Source organism: Sinocyclocheilus grahami, unplaced genomic scaffold, assembly GCF_001515645.1.
Source record: "Sinocyclocheilus grahami isolate Dianchi unplaced genomic scaffold, SAMN03320097.WGS_v1.1 scaffold5772.1, whole genome shotgun sequence".
In the NCBI taxonomy this organism is placed as follows: domain Eukaryota; kingdom Metazoa; phylum Chordata; class Actinopteri; order Cypriniformes; family Cyprinidae; genus Sinocyclocheilus; species Sinocyclocheilus grahami.
Window position 1 is genome coordinate 7816 of NW_015510369.1, and position 591 is coordinate 8406.

General features: G+C 36.7%; 1 protein-coding gene across 1 annotated transcript in view; it reads right to left on the reverse strand.

Annotated features, from left to right (window-relative positions):
- The window catches only part of LOC107577335 (V-type proton ATPase subunit B, brain isoform-like), a gene marked incomplete at its 3' end in the record, with an annotated part of 9250 nt that overhangs the window by 6686 nt on the left and 1973 nt on the right, over window positions 1-591 (reverse strand). The window contains exons 2-3 of the mRNA XM_016263423.1: window positions 460-515; window positions 10-108 (exon numbers count right to left, since the gene is read on the reverse strand). Coding sequence (XP_016118909.1) covers window positions 10-108; window positions 460-515 — 155 coding nt within the window. The remainder of the gene's footprint in view (window positions 1-9; window positions 109-459; window positions 516-591) is intronic.

Consider the following 591-nt stretch of genomic DNA (forward strand, 5'->3'; position numbering starts at 1 on the left):
TTCCCTGACCTGGACCACAGCTTTGGAGCCTGTGACCTCCAGCACTTGTCCGCTCCTCTTGGTTCCATCAGGCAGAGTCAGATGAACAATCTCAGCAAACCTGGGGAACTGAACCACATGTTACTAAACAACCAGTTAACATTGCATCAAGAACTTTAGTGTAATCCAGTACTTTCCAAACAAATGAGATGATTGCCTTCACTTCTGAATGCATGGTTATAAAGACAATAATGAACATCTCAGTAATGGTACATCTGTACAGCTGTAACTAGATAGGTTATTGAGTAGAAGTGGCCAATTTGTCATTACCATTTACATTAAAATATTTTATATTGGTTTTTATTTTATACTCAATAAGCAAGCAGACAGCTGTGGTGCCACATTCGGATGCATTGTTTCTAAACCACAATAAAAATCAGACATGTAACAACAGTAATAAAAAATATAGAAATCCAATACCTTCACTTGATCCAAAATCACCAGGGGTCCATTAACACCAGCAACGGTTTTATATGCTTTACATACAATAAACATCAATGTCAAAAGAGTGTTTTTGCAGTCTAAATCAAATTACAAAAACTAAGTCACACA